The sequence below is a fragment of the Sarcophilus harrisii genome, chromosome 3 (assembly GCF_902635505.1).
Source record: "Sarcophilus harrisii chromosome 3, mSarHar1.11, whole genome shotgun sequence".
In the NCBI taxonomy this organism is placed as follows: Eukaryota; Metazoa; Chordata; class Mammalia; order Dasyuromorphia; family Dasyuridae; genus Sarcophilus; species Sarcophilus harrisii.
In genome coordinates, this window is record NC_045428.1 from 504178900 (window position 1) to 504198024 (window position 19125).

General features: G+C 34.3%; 1 protein-coding gene across 1 annotated transcript in view; it reads right to left on the reverse strand.

Moving 5' to 3' along the window:
* NARS2 (asparaginyl-tRNA synthetase 2, mitochondrial) overlaps window positions 1–19125 on the reverse strand; it is a 156904-nt gene that overhangs the window by 64090 nt on the left and 73689 nt on the right. Inside the window, exon 7 of the mRNA XM_003764620.4 lies at window positions 9097–9229. Within this exon, the coding sequence (XP_003764668.1) occupies window positions 9097–9229 (133 nt within the window). The remainder of the gene's footprint in view (window positions 1–9096; window positions 9230–19125) is intronic.

Consider the following 19125-nt stretch of genomic DNA (forward strand, 5'->3'; position numbering starts at 1 on the left):
TCTACCTAAGCATTTCCTAGTAATGATAAATTTTTGAGTTGAAATTTGATTTTATTCATTCTATTTTTCTCAAATGTACATTTGGACTAATTTACAATTACAGATTCATTGTTTGAAGGAAGCTTAGAACTCATCTGGTCTATTCTAATACAGGTATATCCTCCCAAAACATTCTTGGAAGATCTATATAGCTTTTCATTCAACCCTTATATTAACAGGAAACTGGCATTAAAAAAAAAAAAATCTCTTTATGCATTTTAATGGTGCTGTTTTAAAACATTTCCTTCCATTATGGCATTCTATGATACAATTAAAGCTCTTTGTAACTATCTTTCCAGCCTCAGTGGAAATTATTTTTCTTTCCATACTCTATGTTAGTCAAATTGGTCTTCTTCCTAATCCTCACACAAATTTTCCATCTCTGGGCCTTTACATTGGCCATCCCTCAAGTCTAAAATGCATTCTCTCTTCAGCTCTGCATCATACAATTCCTCCCCTCCCCCCCTTTTAAGATGAAGTCAAATCCTATTTTCTAAATGAAGTTTCCTTATCAAATGACCCTCTAACTTTTTTTATTTATCCTCTTTATATTTATTCTTTATGTATGCATCTCACTTACTAGAATGTAAGCTTCTTGGGAACAGGCTGTTTCGTTCTTTGGATTTGTAGCCTCCACGTAACAGTGTTTGGAATTATACCAGGAACTTAATAAATGCATGTTGAGTAACTGATAATGGTCTTTTAGCTATGATCAATCCTTAAGTTTTCAATGCATCAAGCTAAACAATCCCAGTCCTTTAACCATTCCTTATAAGACAGTTTCAAGATCTTGCCTCCTGTTTTAGACCCATTCCAGCTTGGCAATATCCTTTTTAAAACAAAGCACTTGGAACTGAACACAAAAATAGCTAACATTTACAGAGTGCTTTAAGGTTTACCAAGTATTTTACAAATACTATTACAACCTAACATCTCACAATAACCCTAGGAGGTAGATGCTATTATTATCCCTGTCTTATAGGAAACTGAAGTTAAACAAAAGATAGGTGATTTACTCAGGATTATAGCTACTAAGTATTTAAAGCTGATTTTGAATCAATCAACCAGCAATTAAGCAATGCACTCACTGGTCACTTGGGAAAAATTTACCTTGTTCATTTTCCTTTTGGTTTGAAGTTTGTTTTCACAGAAAGAAGAGGATGCATTTTATGTAGAAGTTATACACATAGAAGATGAGTGCAAATGTATAAAATGTAGTCTTGCCAGTTACAGAGCTAATGTCTGAGGCTGGATCTGAACTAAGGTTTTCCCGACTCTATGCCCTGAATCACCAAGCTGCCTGGGCAATATAACACAATATAATCTAATCTAATCTACTATATGATAGGATAGCATATATGATATAATAATCCCTTCAAATTTTCAATTTAAAAAACTGAAATAGAACACTTAGAGGTAAACACTTAAAATTTTCTCTAATAAAAAATTATCTGAATTTTTACATCTCAAATTTTAAAAGTGATGATCAACAAACATCTCTCTGCTTTCAGGAGAAACAACCAGAGAAACATTTGAAGCTGACATAAAGCAAAAATGTTTTTCACATAGATGACAATTAGGTGGCCCAGGGGATGAAGTAGGGGGGACTCACTTCCAAATGATATGACCCTGGATGTGTCCCTTTAACCTGTTCGGATTTCCTTAACTGTAAAATGGGGAATAATTGAATCTTCCTCTCAGGGTTGTTGAGAGGATCATATGAAATGTCACTTTTAAATTGCCTGGCAAACTTTATATAAATGCTAATTATCAAAGTGACAAAAATTTTTAATGTTCTTTATTATTTGCGAAATAATTTTCTGATATTTAAAAAAAAACTTATTTTGATAAGTGATTGAAAAAGAATTTTAAATTAGTAATCTTAACAATAAAATAATATTTTCCCAAAAACTCTGAGATGGAAGTTGAATTCGTCATGTTCAAATATTATGATTATTTCCTTTACAAGTTACAAATAAAAAAATTACAGAGAGCTTTATTTTAAAATATGTAATTATTACATAGTTAAGAATTGTTTGTGATAAGAACTGTGATGAATTCTTAATTTTATTTGAATAGATTGTTTTATTTAGTGTATGACAGCGTGTGTGTGTGTGTGTGTGTGTTTGTGTGTGTGAAAAATCAGTTGGGAATATTGCTCAAGTTTAGAACCCACTGTCCTAAGACTTGAAGGGCTATAATCTTTATTTCTGAAGGGAACATGTAGATTTATAAAATCATGAACCTTTTAAAGAAACTGATGATTCTAATTTATAATGACCTATTCTTATAGCATATTCCTAATGACTTCTTCACAGTGCCTGGAACATAGTAAGCATAAGCAAGCAGTTTGTTAAACAAAGTTATGGTTTTATATAAATAAAATGTACAGATACCATATATTAATTGGGTAAAATTCAGACGTAACTTCATTTAAGTGGCATAAGTATAGTTCAGATACCTTCTTGGATGTCCCCTTTCTTCTCCTTGAAGTCAGGCACTAAATTTATTTTTGATTGTATTTGTAGCTTTAATGCTTAGCACAGTGCCAAGCATGTAGTAAGTCCTTAAAAAAAGCATGGCAACAAACAATTATTATCTGGTATAAATAATAAATGAAATTATGTGGATAAATAAATCCTTAAGAATTATGGAATGTTAGTATTAGACAACCCATGGAAATAATCTGGTCTAAATTCATCATTTTACAAATGAAAAAAGGGAAGTCCAGATGTTAGGTGACTTGCTTAAGGTTATGCAGCTTTTAATAAAAAAAGAGCTAAAACCTAAACTCTGGTTTTTGTCTCTTAGTCCACGGTTGCTTTTTCTGCATCACAGAATCTTGGAACTGAACATGAGAGAAAACCTGATTCAATAATCTACAATATGGAATCTGGAACTCCAGGCCTGGACCAAACCTCTCCTGCTAACTCCCAATGTGACCACTGACAAGTTTCTTTCTTATTCTGTAAAGTAAGAGAACTGAATTACATGCTCTCATTCTAGCTCAAACCACATCTTGTCCCACACCATACTACAGCCTGACTGAACATGAACACAGAATTACAGAAGCCTCCTGCTGGGAGAAATCTCTAAGAATTTCTCAATATGCGAGGGCTAATTCCTTTTAAATGCTGGAATTTATAACTACCATTTGTGGTGAAACTCTTTCTAAAACTTAATAAACAAAGTATGTGAAGAACAGTTTAGCTTTTTCTGTATTATTCAGGGCCATCATTTTAGGCATGAATTATCTACATTGCACTGGGTGTAATGAAGCCCTCAGGATCCTGCCTGTCTCCTCACTCAGGCCAGCCTGCTCGGTTTGTGGGTACAGTATGACTTGCTGTGCTGTCGCTTTGTTTGTTTGTTGCAGAGAGCAGTTATGGTTTGCCTCATTTCTTTCCTCTCAATCTTACTCGTGTCTTGTCTAAAGCTTTTTGTTAGTCCTTTGCTTTCTAGTGACAACTAGCTGGCACAGAGTGATAAAACATGGGCCTGAAACCAAGGAAGTTCAAATTTAGCCTCAAGAACTTATGGCTATGTGATCTAGAGCAAATCATTTAATTCATCTGTGTCTCAGTTTCTGTAATATAAAATGGGGATAATATCAGCACCTACTTCCCAGGGTTGTGTGAGGATCAAATAAAATAACATTTATAAAGTACCTGGGACATATTGGTACATTCTATTTCCTTCCCCCTCTCTCTTCTTTCTGGTTTTAACTTTCACTGGAGATTTCCAGGGAAAATAAGATCACTTACTTTTAATACAGAAACTAAGTTATTAAGACTATTTTTCTAAGGAGTTACATTTTACTTCTTTTTTCTAAAAAAAATTTTTATTTAAAGCTTAAAAAACTTTTTAAAAAGGGAAAAAAATTGTCATGTGCCTAGCAGAACTTAAGAGAGGATTCAAAATATGTAATAAATTTCTATTTCAAGAAAGCAAATATGAAAGAACGCATTATATTCAGAATTGTCCTTTTTACTGAGTCTCTTGAAATTAGTCTTTGATAATATTTGTAGTAGTCCTTTGTGTAGAGGTCAGAAACTGGAAACTGAATAGATGCCCATCAGCTGGGGAACGGCTGAATAAGTTATGGTATATGAATGTTATGGAATATTATTGTTCTGTAAGAAACAATCAGCAGGATGATTTCAGAAAGGCCTTGAGAGACTTACATGAACTGATGCTAAGTGAAGTGAGTAAAACCAAGAGAACATTGTATACAGAAACAACAAAATTATGCAACGATCAGTGCTCATAGATGTGGCTCTTTTCAGCAATGAGATGATTCAGTACAATTCCAATGATGAAGAGAACCATTTATACCCAGAGAGAAGACTGTGGGAACTGAGTGTGAATCACAACATAGCATTTCCACCTTTTTTTGTTGTTATTGTTTGCTTGGTTGTTTTTTTTCCCCCTCTCTTTTTGATCTGGTTTTGTGTGTATGTGTGTGTGTAGCATGATAGATAGAAGAATTGCACATGTTTAACATATATTGGATTGCTTGCTGTCTAGTGGGAGGGGGGAGAAGGAAGGGAGATGAATGCGGAACCCAAGGTTCTGAAAGGGTGAATGTTGAAAACTATTTTTGCATGTATTTTGAAAAATAAAAGCTATTATTTAAAAAAGAGAAATTAGTCTTTGATATTGGCTCTTATATGTTAAATTTTCTATTGAGTTCGTTTGTTTGAAAATCTGACAGTTCAATGAATATTCTTTTTTCTTTCAATATTATACTTAATTTTGCTGTAATATAATATATATATTTTTTTATCACAACCCTAGTTCTTTTGGTTGTCAGTATATAGTATTTCAGGATCTGCCATCATTTTTCTCTTTAAGACTCTGGATCTCTTTTTCTAGTTGGTTTATAATCTTCTTCTTTTTCCTGGGTTGTAATTTTTTCCCCTCAATCTCTCATTTGATTGTAAAGTCTTCTTTGAGTTCTATGAATTCTTTTGGGGCAGGTAACCATTTAATGGAACTCTGGAATAGGAGAGGCTTTTTTAAAATTTCAGTATCCTCTTCTGAAGTGGAACTTCAGTCTTCCCTATTCCCACAGTAACTTTCTAATAGTTGGATTCTTTCCTCCTTTGCCTGTTCAATATTTTTTTTTTTTTTAAATAAGAGCTTGTTAATGTAATCACTTCTATTCCAGGGGTAGGGAATACTTCAGGTCTTTTTTCACTCCTCCCTTCTTGCCTGGAACCCAGAACCAAGAACTCCTTCCGTTATGTATCTGTTGACAGCAGCTTCTCTGTCCCACTGCTGCTGCACTCACCAGGTGTGTGCTGGTTCCTTCTTGCCCAGCGCAGCTTCTCAGGAGCATGGTTGGGCTTGGCATTCCTCATCAGCAGAGGTTGCCTCAATATTCCCAGCTTCAAACCCCCAACTTTTCACATTGTCCAGGAAGTAAAAGTTCCTGTGGTTCCGGTCTGAGTCTATCTCAGAACCCAACTAGTCCTACAACCCTTCCACCCCCTTTTCCTTTGCTGTTTCAGCAAACCTAGCTGTAGGTGTTTATGCTTCACACTGGCCAAACTTCTATGATTGTCATTGTGCTGATCTTCTCCTTTTGTCCCAGGAAGACTCAAGTTTAGCTCCAAATCTTATTTGTTTTTCATTAGTCTACATTCACTCCAAATCACAATTTTGTTTTGTTTGTGAGGGAAATCTGGAGAGCTTGAAATTTCCTGAGCTACTTCTCCATCTTTCCAGAATCCTCTCCATTTTACTTCTTTTTAATAGAGTGGATGTGATTTGTTTTTTTTTTTTTTCCCTCACAAATCTTTTTATTTTTCAAATTGCATATAAAAATATTTTCCAATATTCAGTTTTGTAAGATTTTGAGTTCCAAATTTTTTCATTCTCTTCTTCCCACCCCAGATCGCAAGCAATCCGATATAGGCTATATATTTACAATCATTTTAAACATATTTCCATATTAATCTTGATGTGAAAGAAAAATCAGAATGAAAGAAGAAAATCATGAAAAAGAAAAAGCAAGCAAGCAAAAAATGTGAAAATAGTATGCTTCAAATCCACAATGAATTGCTCTCTGGCACTTTCCATTCAAAGACTATTGGAAGTACCTTGAATCAATGTATTATGGAGAAGAGCTAGGTCTATTATAGTTGGTAATCGTATAGGCTTGATGCTAAGCCTGTACAATGTTCTCCTGAGTCTGCTCATTTCACTTAGCATCAGTTCATGTAAATCCTTCCAGGCTTTTCTAAAATCAGCCTGCTCATCATTTCTTATTGAACAATAATATAATAATATTCCGTTATATTCATACATCATAACTTATTCAGCCATTCCCCAAAGTATGGCCATCCACTCAATTTCCAATTCCTTGCCACCACTAAAAGAATTATTACAAACATTCTTGCTCACTTGGTCAACTTGGGGACACTGTTGGATCAAAGAGTATGCACATTTTGACAGCCCTTTGAACAGAGATCCAAATTGCTCTCCAGAATGGCTAGGTCAGTTCACAATTCCACCAACAATGGTTTGAAACCTAGAAAGGCTATTTCTATGAAGAATCATAGATATTAAGAAAAACTCAGGGTTTTTTAGATAATTAACTCACAGGCTCTATTGCCTTTCCTTGCATCCCCAGCATATAACACAGCATTCAGCATATAGCAAACACTTAATGCTTATTGACTCACTGATTTTTTACAGTATCATGTCAAAGGGTGTTATGCCTCCCCAATAGAATGTAATCTCATTTTTTAAAAAAAATTTTTATTTATTTATTCCATTGGACACCTAAATGGAGAAAGTAAAGAAAAACATAACTGAAAACCAAATGACTTATGAGGAATCACTAATTCTTTAAAGAGGACCTGAAACAATGAATGAAGCTAAATATGCTAGGGGAAGAAAAAAATGGGTAGCTTAGAAAGGTCTGCTGCTAGCAATTCATCTTTGTGAGCAGATCATTTTGACCCATAAGTTTGTTACATTGACATTTCATGAGGAACACTTTTTTGAAGGATAAAAGAAAATTGATGGGTTTTCCCTAACTTTGATTTTCAGATTATGATCTATAATCATAAAAAGAAACAAATGAGGGGCTAGCATAATCTTCAAGATGATTTTAAAACAGATGGCTCAACAATATTAAAATGGAAAAATTTTAAAAAGAACTCATTAAAAAAAACACCTTTTATTGCAACAATACTATTAAACATTTAGAATAAATTCATTTTGATAGTGATTTCCACAGGAGAGTTTTAAATGAAAAACTAAGAGAAAATGGAGGTTATGTTTCTGTAGCATGATAATTTTTTGTCTTTAAAAAATGGAAAAAAGACACCTACATGGAGCAAAATCCCCCAAAACTTGAAGACATGACACCTAAAGTTCTCATGTTTTAAAAATTCCTCGAAAACAGTTTTTGTTGCTTTTCATCTTTTGTCTCTACCAATGCTAAGTATATAGACAATGCTTAATAAATCTTTATTTAATTAAGTTGTCATACTGATGCTATATGACTAAAACTCATGGACTACCATTATCTCAAAAGAATCAAAATGGAAGACAACCCAAAAGAGCTAAGTAGTTTGCAACACATGCCACCATTATGGCTGATATCCAGATATGCTTGGATATGAATGGCTGAAAAAAGGAGGTTGGTCGGTCACAATTTATGAATTTTTTTGAAAGAGGAAGGCTATGGTATATTATAAACATATTTATGTTAGGAGCCTCTCTTTTTTTCTCCTTTCACTCTTTTTAAAAAATTATAGCTTTTTATTTACAAGATATATGCATAGGTAATTTTTTAGCATTGACAGTTGCAAATCCTTTTGTTCCAACTTTTTCCCTCCTTCCCCACACCCCTTTCCCCAGATGGCAGGTTGACCAATACATGTTAAATATGTTAAAGTATAAGTTAAATATAATATATGTATACATGTCCAAACAGTTATTTTGGTGTACAAAAAGAGTTGGACTTTGAAATTCCCTTTTTTTTAATCCCTTCCATACAATCTAGCTTTCAACTTCATCCTTGAAATTAAATTGTTCTCTCCAAAGTTACTAATATAATTGCCAAATCCAAGGGTCTTTTCTCAAATCTCATTTTCCTTGACCTCTCTAGTTTTTTCCATGCTAATAACTATATATCTAGTCTAGACACTGAGACAGACAGACAGACAGACACACACACACACACACACACACACACACACACACAGAGTCTTCTATATTAGAATATTGGCTTCCTGAGAGTGGAGATCATTTCATCCTTAGTATGTAGCATGATGTTTGGGACTCAATAAGTGCTTAATAAATGCTTGCTGAATGAATTGCTTTTCTGGCTAGACTATCATGAGTTTACAGTAGTCTATTAAAAAGCTCTTCTTTGTTTTTTCAGGAAAACTCTTATCTATACATGCCTTCTTCATCTTGTACTTGCATTTATATTCTCCTGGTAATGCCAAATGGGTGGTAATCATAAAACACTACAATATCAGAATAATCAAAATTTAAAGTAACCTAAAATGATGATGAAAAGATGCATGGTTAGTAGAAGTAGGCTGCTACATGCAATCAAGTAAGAAGTGATATAAAAATAAAATATCAAGGATACATGTACATCTATAAATCATTCATGTATCAAGGGTGAATGATTACAGGACAGTTTGAACAATACATCCATATGTACAACATATGAGAAGGTCCAAATGGAAGTCTTCAGTTTATTCAGTAACAAATATGGAAGATTTATGGAAACGCATGGACAAAAAAAAAAAAAAAAAAAAATCACACAAAATGAGAGGGTATAAGTGGCTCATAATTTGTAATGATGGAATAGGTAACCATTCCAATGAGATCATAGAATCATCAAAATCTAGAACTCATAATCCATCGTGATTCAAATCTTGTGAAAATTCTATCAGATCCACATGACTACTTCATTCTCTTTAACCAGAAAAATTCTATAAATACTAGTAAATAGAGTTTAGGTGAACTACACAATCTTTAACATCAAAGACTTAAAATTCTTTGAAAATATACTCTATTACCTACCTGCATAATGTCCTGAAGGTTCTCAACAAAAGATATTTCTGCTTCCACCATATAAAACTCTGCCAGATGCCTGCGGCTCTGAGAATTCTCAGCTCGGAATGTTGGGCCAAAGGTAAACACGTGAGTGAAAGCTCTGCAATTAAAGATGAAGAGTGTAGTAATAAACCTATGAAAATTGTTAAAAACTTATGGTGGTCTGAGCTCTACATGAAAATAGATTCCTTTTATTATTTTGAGCACAAACCCACACATTCTAGTGGGTGGTTATCTTGTTCTGGCAGCTTATAACAATGGTATAATAAAAATGTTATATTTATAGAAAACATTCTATCTGAAAGGAACTCCCAAATACTTTATATAAATACTTTTATTTGCTAGGAAGAGAAATACAACACTTAATGGTGATGGTTATAATCAATGCTATGAACAGTAGACAAGTTAGTTTCATAGCAATCAAAGACCATGACCAACAGGAAATTTCACAAAGAATTGGGGTAGGAAAATTTAAACCACAATCTGGAAAAGGGACTGATGAAGAGAGAAAAAGGACAAACAACAGATGGGGAGGACGAGTTCAAAGGGTAAGAGAGAATCTTCAGGACCATCTAAAACTTTAGCTAGCTGAATAACTGATAATCAAGGGACTGGAAATTTTGGGAAATTATTTACTTTATTCTTCTACTTTCACCTGCTCATAAAAGGCTAAAAATAAAAATTCAAGCTCCTTTCCTTAGCATTCAAATTTCCTACAACATAAGGACACTTTACATTTCTCATATTATGAACCTCTACATGCTCTAAGTTCTAGCTAAACTAGATAAGTGTGTCCCCACATATCTTTTCTTTGGGGTCATGTCTGTTTTTTGGTAATGTTGATTGTTTTGTGGTGGTTCTTTCCATTTACATGGCTGTAGTAACTGTGTATATTGTTTCTGCTTATTTCACTTTTCATTAGTTCATGTAAATCTTGACATACTTTGTTTAGTCATTCCCCAATAAATGAGTATCTACTTTGTTCTCAGGTCTTTTCTATCATAAAAAGTGCTTCTAAAGCTACTTTGGTTTCTTCTTATCAATAACCTTTTTGAGATTTAAGCACAATAATGGAACCTCTAGGTCAATGGGTATAGACATTTAATCATTTTGTTTACATGATCCCAAACTTTTCTAAAATGTTTGTGCTGATATGTGGCTTCCCCCATAGCACACTCTAATGTGCCTATTTCTCACAACTTTTCAACACTGATTATTTCCTTCTTTTGTCAGTTTTGTTACTATGCAGGATGTGATATGTCAGGATTGTTTTAACTCATATTTCTCTTATGATTAATGACTTAGAACATTCTTTCATAAGGTTAATAATTTGCAATTTATCTTTTGGGAAACGCTTTCATATCCTTTGATTTTTATCTACTGGGGAAATGGCTTTTGACTATAAACACAAAAGCCATTATATATATTACATCATTTATATGTAATCTGTTATTTATATAATCATTATAGTTAATTATGTTAGTTAAGTAATATGTAATTTGTTAATTATTTCTATACATCTTAGATACCAAATACTTATCAGAAAGATTTTATACAAAGATTCCCCTCCATTTCACTGTTTTCTTTATTTCCTAGTTGCATTAATTTGGTTTGTATAGAAGGTTTTCAGTTTCATAAATTCAAAGTTACCTATTCTATCTTCTGTAATTGCCTAAAGAAAACATGGCTAGTAAATGTCAGAGGCTAGACATGAACCAAGGTCTTCCTGATTTCAGGCCTAATACTCTATTCACTATATCATCTAGAGGCCCTTTAAGAGAGGCAGTGTATTCCTATTTTGCTGTCACAAATTAAGTAATCTTGTTGGTCTCCTTCAAGTCTCCCCACTACAGTTTATACCATCCACTCAGCAATCAAACTGATTTTCCTAAAGCGCAGGTCTATGTCATTCTATTTAATAAATACAGTGGCTTCCCACTATCTCCATATCAAATGTAAAATCCTGTTTGAGCTCATTTCATAACTTGGCTCCCTCACCTCCAATCCTTCCAGTCTTCTTACATCTTAACATTTACTCTACAATTCAGTGACACTCACTTCCTCACATTCTATGCATTTTCATCTTATCTTCTATCCTTAAAATACTCATCTCAGCTTCCTTTCAACTAAAGTTCTTCCTATAAGAAGCATTGGTTCCCTCTGTTGATTTATCTCCAATTATCAGCTCTCTCTTTTTCTCAAACTCTCTCTTTCTCTCATATACACATCTACCCACACAAATGTGTTTATGTGATTTATACATACTTATTTGTATGTTGTCTTTTACTTTACTAGGGGTCCTCAAACTTTTTAAATAGAGGGCCAATTCATTGTCCCTCAGACTGTTGGAGGGCTGGACTATAATAAAAACAAAAACTTTGTTTTGTGGGCCTTTAAATAAAGAAATTTCATAGCCCTGGGTGAGGGGGATAATCGTCCTCAGCTGCCAGCTCTGGCCCACGGCCATAGTTTGAGGAACCCAGCTAGACTATGAGCTCTCTGAGATCAGGAACTTTCTCTTGCCTTTCTTTATGTCTTTAGTAAATTTAACACAATGCCTAACAAATGTTCTTTTGACATTATGTGCAATATTTCACAATCACAGTCACTTATCTCTGCATAGAAGGGAGAGCTGGGGATTTTGTTAATTATTCTCTGGTGATAAGATTGGTCATTATGATTGCACAGTTAAGTGTCTTTTGGGTCACTTCTTTCCATTTGATTATAGTAATTCTTATATAGTTTTCCTGGTTCTGCTTCTAGACTGATAAAATACTAGACCTTACCATCTGCCTTGTTTCTATGCTCTCCAGAACACTGCCACTGTTATCTGATCTATTGGGCCTTGCCACTTACCTTGCTACTATTCTCTTAAAACTTCTGATCTTTCTATTTGTCCTGCAGCTAAACTTTCTTTTATATGTTGACTCTTGGTACAAAGATAATCCCTCAATAGTTTCTTTTCATATACTGTAGTGATCTTTTGTTTCCACTCAATCTTCTACAGATTCAACATCTTATCATAAAGCTTTTAGATAAATCAATTTTTAAAATAAGATGAGTATAAACTTTTATTAAAAAAATAAAAGATATTAATGAAAACATGTGAAAGGCCAATATAGTTATGGGAAGAGATTGGCTTGATACAGCATTTGAGCCAAATTATGAGAAGGCCAAGTCTATATAAGAAAAGCTCTCAAAATAGGAGTCAGTAGTTAAGATAATCAGACATTAACATTATATAACCACCAAGAAATCTTTGAGAACATTTTGTCAAATCAAAAAAAAATTCTGAAGATGGTTCCCTGATAATTTTCATTTTTTCCCTAATTCAATGGAAGAAATGAATTACTATAAAAAGGTCATCAATTGCCTAGTCATTTATTATTATTTTTCCTGGTGTTGCAAGTTAAGATCTAAAAGTCACACATTGTAGAAAGTAGGAACATTTTTACCGCTCTAAAGAGCTAAATAGACATCCCATGGTAGAGACACTGGAGGTTAAGGCTGCTCAACAAATTAGAGTTAATCTTGGCAGTAGCTAGTTTAAATGGTAGAACATCTTTCAAAAATTAGATTTATTCTTCAGGGTTAGCAAGTGTGAACCTGTATCCATTTTTTCTTTATCATTTATATTATGTCTGATATTCATCATGCTTCATCTTTCTATACCAGCACCTCACATGATACTTGTAAAAAGTAGGTATTTAGCAAAAGTTCACTGGAGTGAACTACAGATTATAATCAAAGTATTATACTAAGTTAGCTTAAGTAAATACAGTAACAAATAGGACAGGCATTTGCCCTCAAAGGAACATGTAAACTAGTGGGGGAGATAAGGAATACAGGCATATGGGAAAATAACTGTTTACAAAATATATTAGGCCCAGAGAGTTGCAAAGTTCCATGAAGTTTTTACAAGAAGGCCCTACTTTCAACTGATTAGGATTAGTTAAGGTTTTACAGAGGAGAGAGCATTGAACTGGATCTTGGAGGATAAGTAGGATTTCAATGAGGGGAATGAAGCATCCACAATATGGGCAAAGTTATAGGCAATGAAAAGAATATATAAAAAGTACATAATACAATTTGGCTGGATCATAGAGGGGCAGGAAATAATGTGTCAGAAGGCTATAAAAAAAAGTCTAGGCCTAGAGTGTTATCAGAGATTTAATAATAAGGCTGAAGAATCTAGAATCAGGATTTGAATCCCAGATCCATCACTTATTAAATATGAGTTTCAGCAAGACACTGACATCTCTGGTCCTCAGTTTCTCATCTATAAAATAAGGAAGATGGATTAAATGACTTCTATGAGCCTTCTAGTTTTAAATCTATGATTCCAATAAATAATGTATGTAAAAGTGTAATGGGCTTACACTTTTGAAGCTCAGTACACTGAGGTCCCAAGCACTTGAGGCTGATTAGCAATTGGACAACACTCTATTAATATATGCTTGGAGAAAGAATGGCCCCGCCCACTCTCTGTGTATGTTGGGTGTGTTGTATAGGAGATTGCAGATGATTTGATGGTGGAGTGAGAGAGGCAGGGGCACTGCTGGCCCAGTTCATGTTGAGATTGCTCTCACTTCCTATGGCAATTCCCCTTCACCTCCACAAAGAATAAAGATGAAGCATTTTCCCTTATTCTGACTCCAGCTGATTTTAATATACTCTGGGTGCTAAACGTGGTCATCACATAAAAGAAATTAATAAAACTTAAAATATCCTAAATATGGAGTCTAGACTTTATTTAGTAGTCGATAAGGTCACAGTGGAGTAATTAATACCACTTTATCTAAGGCAAAATAAATCTGAAAGGCATATAAATAATTGGAGACAAGATTGAATGCAGAGAGCTCAACTGGGGCCTCTGGCAACAAACAATACCCTATAGAAAAAGTAACTGACTTGTTCTGAAATAGTAATAGTAGGAATAGAAAGGGATAACTGAATTCAAATAAGATTGTGTAGATGAAATTAACTGTCAACTTATTGTTTTGACAGGTAAGAGAAAAGGACTAAAAGATGATACAGATTTTAGGTTTGAATGATTAGGAGAATGAAGTCTGGAAGACAATGATAGAAAAAGAGATGGCAGGAGGAGTAACAACTTTTTGAAGAAAAGACAATATGTTCAGGTTTTTTTAGACATGTTAAGTGTAGGGGAGAGATATTAATCAACTAGAAAGGTAGCTATGAGTTTAGGAGAGAGTTAAAAGATGAGGATATAAATTTTATAGTCATGACATAAAGCAAAAAAAAAGGATGACATCATCACAGGAAGTTAATGTTTTATGTTTATAAAAAAAAGAGAAGGGGACTATGTACTTTAGGGTACATGAGGAAGAAGATGGATCTGAAGAGAGGACCCCGGAAATCTGAAAATCCTTAAAGGAGAAAATCTTCAACTCTGTCTCAGTGAAGGAACTCCACCCGGAAGCACAGTTTCATCTTTGTTATCTGGGTAGGGTCCCTCAGTCCTGAAACCCATTGAATTCAATTCAAATTTTAGCCCTAGCTGAAACCCAGCGAGAAGTCAACTTGGGATTCCACCCACAAGCCCCCTTCAGCTTATAGCCAAAGCCCCCTATTATAAAAGAGTCAAACTAAAACCCTCTCTTTGCAGAGATTCCAAACTTGCCATGCTATGCTATGCTTGGCACACTAAGGGCCTCTGCTCACTGGAATACTGTTTCCAGTGCTATCCTCTCTTTACTCCTACTTATTTCCCTAACTAGACTTTAACCTTACTTCCAATCCAATAAACTTCTTTTATCAATCTAGGCTTTTCGGGTCTGTAAATACCTTTATAGAGAACTGCACTGCCTGCCAGAAGGGAGTCCCCAAAACTCTCTACTCTTGCGCTGAATCCAAACGGGTTACAGGGGAGCTCCATTTGACTCTCTGAACCCCAAACCTACCACTAAACCTCATTTAACTCCCTGACCATCAGAAACCCTAATTTCATTTGGATTTCCCAAATTTAAACTTCATCAGATCCTCCAAGGAGTAAAATTGATTAAAAAAAGAATAACAAGAAAAATATAGTGACATAAAAACCAAGAGAATGAAGAGTATCAAGAAGTGAATATTCAATAGCAAATGACACAACAGACTAAAGAATTACCGAGTATCAAGGCTAGAAAGGAGACTAGAGATCATGTAATCTTCAAGTTCTTAAATAGACCCATGGGATCTGGTAAGTGAAGATTGGGCCCCAAATTAGGGTAATATGATAATTATAAACTTATATACTGGAGTCATACAAAATTTCTTTGGCAAAAAGGGATCATGAATGAAAACAATTGGAAAAGCCCTGATTTAGTCCAATCTGTAACCTGAAGAGGAAATCATTCTACAAAGAGTGATGGAAAACTCACTACCTCTTGAAACAACCCATTCCATTTTGGGACAGCTCTAATTCCTAGAGCCAGGAAGAAGTCAAAATCTTGAGATGTATATTTGAAGGATTGCCATGTGGAAGAGGAATTAGGTTTGTTTTACTTGACGGAAGAAAATATCACTAAGTGCCCTGGATTGCCAAGGTTGCCAAGACAAGTTTTTGAAGTACCTATTAGACATTTCTGATATCCCAAAGGCATCTCAAACTTCCCATATTCAGTAACATAATTATCTTTCCTCTAGAACCTATTCCTTTTTCAAACTTCCCTATTACTGTCCAGGACTTACCTTTCTTTCAGACATCCAAGTATCTTTACCTACTTATTTTTATTCACCCATAAATTTTGTCATTTCTATTTCCACAATGCCTTTTGTATCTATCCTCTTCTGGCTAACTCATAGAACACTACCCTAATTTAGAATTTCATTACTACTTAGCTAGACTTCTATGTGAAGTCCCTGTATTAATTCTCATTAGTCCAGTAAATCCCTTGTACTTTGTCTTAAAATTTAGTAAATGTTTTATGTTTAAGAGTTAATGGTGTTGGGACAGCTAGTTGGTGCAGTGGATAGTGCACAAGCCCTGAAGTCAGGAGGACCTGATTTCAAATCTGGCCTCAGATATGTAACACTTCCTAGCTGTGTGACCCTGGGCAAGTCACTTAATCCCAACTGCCTCAGCCAAAACAAAACAAAACACACACACAAAAATCCCAAAACAAAAAACAAAACAAAACAAAACAAAAGAATTAATAGTATCATTGTAACTGACTTCATTTAAATGGGAAGCCCCATGATGGCAGCTCAGCAACAACAGTAACAGTTAATAGGGGTATGTCCTCCACACAGCAGGATGGTAATGTCTCCTTTGGGAACCCCACAGCTGCCAATATGAGTACAGATTGAATGAGTAAGCCAGCCCTAAGTGTGCCAGAGTAGAAATTCATGCTCCATAGATAATATCCATGTGATGTCCCCCATCAGAATGTAAATTCCTTGGGGAGACTTTTTTCACTTTTGACTGAGTATGCCCCAGCACAAAATATGCTTTAATAAATATTTGTTGGTTGAATGGGTCAATATTTCCTAGAAGTTTTTTTCTCAAAACTAATCATATCCATTATCTTCCAAATGATATTTGCATGTATAATTTTTTTTAGTCTCTCCACAATTCTTGTAGCTCTACATTAACATGTTTCAAAGTTGAATATGACAATACATCAGATAAGATCTGAATAAGACAAAGTACAGTAGTACTATAAGATCCCTCATCCTAAATACAATTCTACTAACACAGCTGAAGGTCATCATTGCTTCTTTGACTATTGTGTAATACTGGTAACATATAATTTTACTAACTGATAAAAAAGCCTACCACCTAAATTTTTTCATATGAATTGATATCTAGTCATAATTTTTCCATCCTATATACATGAATATAAACTTATGTACAAATAGGCAATTAGGTAATGAAATATAATTAAAATTATACTATAAGTTTTTTATTTCCAGCTTGACAACTGCAATATTCTTTTTTTTAAACATGAATATTTCAAGTCAAGTTCCTCTAGAATCCAAACTTGAAAGCCTAAGTGAAATATAAGGTATCTTATTAAACATCATTATCCTGAAGATGTTTTTGTCAGTGATTTACCTATTTTTTGAAGAGAAATTCAATTCAAATTTTTGATGAAATATCTAGTGCCTCAATTTTTAGACTTTACCATTATTTGTTGCTTTTTAAAAAAAACATACGCAACATTAAAGTCAGCTTTTTAAATATCTGAAAGAAATGCTAAGTGGTAAATGTCCCATACAAGTATTGTCAATTAATGAGCAATGGCACTTAACTATGTGCCAGACACTGTGGTAACCTGGGGAATACAAATAGAAGCAGAAAGACAGTCCTTGATCTCAGGGGGCTTATATTCTAATGGGGGAAGAAAACACTTAACGTGGATGGAGAGTGGGAAGAGGAGAAGCAGTCCAAGGGTGAAATGAGCTTGTGGAGTGAGGTTTCAATGGCATGGTAGAGAAAGTCATGTGGACATGAGTAAGTAGTAGAGCTGGTAGAGCAAGGAAGATTTCTTTGGCCTTGGCCTCCTTTGGAGATTTTGGAGGACTCAGCCTGTCAGGAGGTGAGGACTCAGGGAGGAGAGTACTTTTAGTGTGAGAAGCAAAACTGTTTACTAAGTAAAACACAAGGTTACAAATTTTGGTTTGTATTTAGAGGCCTTTTAGTAAAAATACATGTATTCACTGATATTTACTCAAAAAAGAGCTTCAAGGATATAGCACTTTGAACGCATTTTAGCCGAGAGAAGTATACCAGGAAACATTTTGGATTCATGGGAAGGGATATATAGATATCTATATTTAATTTAATTATCCACAATATCTCCAAATGGTCAGCTAATATCAGAGTTTAATCTCCAATCATAAATTCTTTTCCTCTAAAGGTTACCACATCTCTATTGAAAATCTATGATTACAAGAATATGTCTTTCTCAGGGACCTGTATGTGCACGAATGTTTGTGGCAGCCCTTTTTGTAGTGGCTAGAAACTGGAAACTGAATGGATGTCCATCAGTTGGAGAATGGCTGAATAAATTGTGGTATATGAAAATTATGGAATATTACTGTTCTGTAAGAAATGACCAACAGGATGATTTCAGAAAGGCCTGGAGAGACTTACACGAACTGATGCTAAGTGAAATGAGCAGGACCAGGAGATCATTATATACTTCAACAACAATACTAGATGATGACCAGTCCTGATGGATCAGGCCATCCTCAGCAACGAGATCAACCAAATCATTTCTAATGGAGCAGTAATGAACTGAACTAGCTATACCCAGAAAAAGAACTCTGGGAGATGACTAAAAACCATTACATTGAATTCCCAGTCCCTATATTTATGCACACCTGCATCTTTGATTTCCTTCACAAGCTAATTGTACAATAATTCAGAGTCTGATTCTTTTTGTACAGCAAAATAATGTTTTGGTCATGTATACTTATTGTGTATCTAAGTTATATTTTAATATATTTAACATCTACTGGTCATCCTGCCATTTAGGGGAGGGGGTGGGGGGGGTAAGAGGTGAAAAATTGGAACAAGAGGTTTGGCAATTGTTAATGCTGTAAAGTTACCCATGTATATATCCTGTAAATTAAAGGCTATTAAAAAAAAAAAAAAAAAAAAAAAAGAATATGTCTTTCTCATATTGATGTAAATTTTGTGTTTTGATAATGTTTATTCACTCTAATCTTCTGGATCTAATTATGCTTTCCAGACACAAGCTGGACAAGTTCGTCCCTGCTTCAAATGGTAATCCTTTAACTATTTGAAAACTATAATTATGATTACTCTCAACTTTCTCTTTTTTAGGTTAAATAACTCCACTTCCTTCAACCAATTCTCATGAAATAATGGTTTCCAATTCTTTTATCATTCTGGTTACCTTCTCTGGATATATTTCTCTTTGCCAATGTCTCTCCTAAAATGTACTATCAAGAAACTAAACAGAATACACACTATTCATATAATATTGTTCTGTAAAACATTACAAGCATTTTCTTATTAAGTCA